This window comes from Heteronotia binoei, chromosome 1 (genome assembly GCF_032191835.1).
Source record: "Heteronotia binoei isolate CCM8104 ecotype False Entrance Well chromosome 1, APGP_CSIRO_Hbin_v1, whole genome shotgun sequence".
NCBI lineage: Eukaryota > Metazoa > Chordata > Lepidosauria > Squamata > Gekkonidae > Heteronotia > Heteronotia binoei.
The window spans coordinates 284,132,471-284,135,296 of record NC_083223.1 but is presented as its reverse complement, the minus strand read 5'-3'; the positions used below and the strand labels follow the sequence as shown (position 1 = coordinate 284,135,296).

At 54.6% G+C, this 2,826-nt stretch overlaps 1 protein-coding gene across 1 annotated transcript; it reads left to right on the top strand.

The window, feature by feature from the left end:
* LOC132584686 (heat shock 70 kDa protein-like) lies at positions 1–2,040 on the top strand. The gene has a single exon (XM_060256587.1). It carries the CDS (start codon positions 53–55, stop codon positions 2,006–2,008), a length of 1,956 nt encoding a protein of 651 aa, XP_060112570.1. The 5' UTR covers positions 1–52; the 3' UTR covers positions 2,009–2,040.
* The last annotated feature ends 786 nt before the right edge of the window (positions 2,041–2,826 follow it).

Sequence of the window (2,826 nt, the reverse complement as noted above, 5' to 3'; positions counted from 1 at the left end):
GCCAATTTTCCATCTTTGGCAGACGGGCCTGATCCTGGGGAAAGACGCCTCCATGGGAGCAGATCTCAGCCATGGGAATGCCGAAAACTTATGTGTGGGCCCCGCCCCGCAGTCCGGCCCCAGGATTAGGACAACACCAGCCCGAACCCGGCCCAAGGGCCCAGCCGTGGGGATCGATCTGGGCACCACCTATTCCTGTGTGGCCGTGTGCCAGAAGGGCAGGGTGGACGTCATCGCCAACAACTACGGCAGTCGGACCACCCCCAGCTGTGTGGCTTTCACAGACAGGGAGCGCCTCGTGGGGGAAGCGGCGGAGATGCAGAGAGTCCTCCACCCAGAGAACACAGTCTTTGGTGCCAAGCGACTGATCGGGCGTAGGTACGACGACCCTGCGGTGCAGAGCAGTAGGAACCACTGGCCCTTCCAAGTGGTGGGTGGAGAAGAGAGAGTCCAGGTGAAGGTGTCCTACAGAGGGGGGGAGAAGGCCTTTTATCCTGAGGAGATCTCTGCCATGGTGCTGTCTAGGCTGAAGCAGGTGGCAGAGGCCTACCTGGGCCGCCCAGTCTCACAGGCGGTCATCACCGTCCCAGCCTACTTCAACGACGCCCAGCGGCAGGCCACCATCGACGCCGCGGCCATCGCCGGACTCAAGCTGCTGTGCCTGATCAACGAACCCAGCGCTGCCGCCATCGCCTACGGCCTGAATGTTGGCCCTCACTGGAAAGCCAAGAGAAACATCCTCATCTTCGATCTGGGCGGGGGAACGTTGGATGTGTCCGTCCTCAGCATCCAAAATGGCGTCTTCGACGTGATGGCTATCAGTGGAGACACCCAGCTGGGCGGGGAAGATTTTGACCAACGGCTGCTGAATCATCTTGTGCTGGAGTTCAAGAAGAAGCACAGCGAGGACATCAGCCAGAGCCACAAGGCCATGCAGAGGCTGAAGGCGGCCTGCGAAAAGGCCAAGCGGGCCTTGAGTTCCAACGTGAGGGCCACCATCTCCGTTGACTCCCTCTACAACGGAGTCGATTTCTGCATAACGATCACCAGGGCCTGCTTTGAAGACCTGTGTGCTGACCTCTTCCAGACCACTATGGAGCATGTGGGGAGGGTGCTGGAGGATGCTGGGATTAAGAAGACGCAGGTTCATGACATTGTCCTTGTGGGAGGATCCACCCGCATCCCCATGATACAGAACCTTCTCTCAAAATTCTTTGAGGGGAAAGAGCTCAACAAGAGTATCAACCCAGAGGAAGTCGTGGCCCATGGGGCAGCCGTCCAAGCGGCCATCTTGACGGGCCATCGATACCAGAATCTGGAGAATCTTCTCCTCTTGGATGTGACCCCAGTTTCTCTAGGGCTGGAGACCGTTGGGGGCGTGATGGACGTTTTGGTCAAGCGCAATTCCCCCATCCCGACCAAGGAGACCAGGAACTTCTCCACCACCGAAGACAACCAAACCAGCCTTTTCTTGCAAGTCTATGAAGGGGAACGAACTCTGACCAAACACAACCGTCTCCTGGGAACAGTCACTCTCAGTGGCCTTCAGCCTTCTCCCCGCTGCGTGCCGGTTATTGTGGTCACCTTTGCCATCAATCACAACAATATCCTCACGGTTTCTGCTATGGAAAGGAACACCGGCAACAGTAAGCAGTTGGTCATTACGGACACCCGAGGACGGCTGGATAGAGAAGAGATGGAGCGCATCCTAAAAGAGGAGGAAGAACTCAGAGAGCAAGAGAAGGTGGAGCAGGAGAAGATCGAAGCTCTGAACTCTTTGGAGTCCTCCACTTTTCAGCTCAAGAGGACCGCAGAGCAAGGGAAGTCTCTGGATGATCGAGCCAAGAGGAGAGTGCTGGAGATGTGTGAGGAGACCACACTGTGGCTGGAAGAAAACCAGTTGGCTCCGAAGAAGGAGTACGAGGAAAGGAAGAGAGAGCTGGAAGACGTGTGCTATTCTATCATCACGCATTTTAGTAAGGAGGACAAAATGGAGAAAGGATGCTAATGCCGGTAGCGGAGCTCATTAAAGAAAAATAGTGTGGATGGGAAATGTCTGGCTTCTTCAAGGGAGGGGACTTGGGAATGTGGACACCAGAGAGCAGATTCGCAGCCACCACAGGCTTCCGTGGCACTGGTGAATCTTCCACAAAAAGGAGGTGGGAGTTGCTCTCAAACTGTTTCCTAAAACAAAATTGGGAGCCACGTCCATGGTTTGGGCAAAACAATTCTGAGAAAAGTCAAGAGATGTTTAAGGAGGGACGGTGGCTCAGTGGTAGAGCATCTGCTTGGTAAGCAGAAGGTCCCAGGTTCAATCCCCGGCATCTCCAACTAAAAAGGGTCCAGGCAAGTAGGCGTGAAAAACCTCAGCTTGAGACCCTGGAGAGCCGCTGCCAGGCTGAGGAGACAAGACTGACTTTGATGGACCGAGAGGTGTCTGATTCAGTATAAGGCAGCTTCATAAGTGTCCCTTCATAGGGAGGGACGGTGGCTCAGTGGCAGAGCATCTAATTGGTAAGCAGGAGGTCCCAGGTTCAATCTCCGGCATCTCCAACTCAAAAAGGTCCAGGCAAGTAGACGTGAGACCCCAGAGAGCAGCTGCCAGTCTGAGTAGACAAGACTGACTTTGATGGACTCAGGGGGGGTCTGATTCAGTAGAAGGCAGCTTCAGAGGTTCATATATTCAAAGAATGCTCTGCATTCTTTCTCTCTTTTTAAAGTAGAAAATCGAGGCCACTTTATCCTACAGAGACATGACCCAAGATGTTCCTCTGCTGGGGACTTGCCATTTCCACTGCAGCTAGAGAGGAGAACACGTGGTTCTCT

Bases quoted from the DNA above. Each gene is read 5' to 3' on its own strand.
- LOC132584686 (XM_060256587.1), top strand. From the start codon at position 53: ATGGGAGCAGATCTCAGCCATGGGAATGCCGAAAACTTATGTGTGGGC.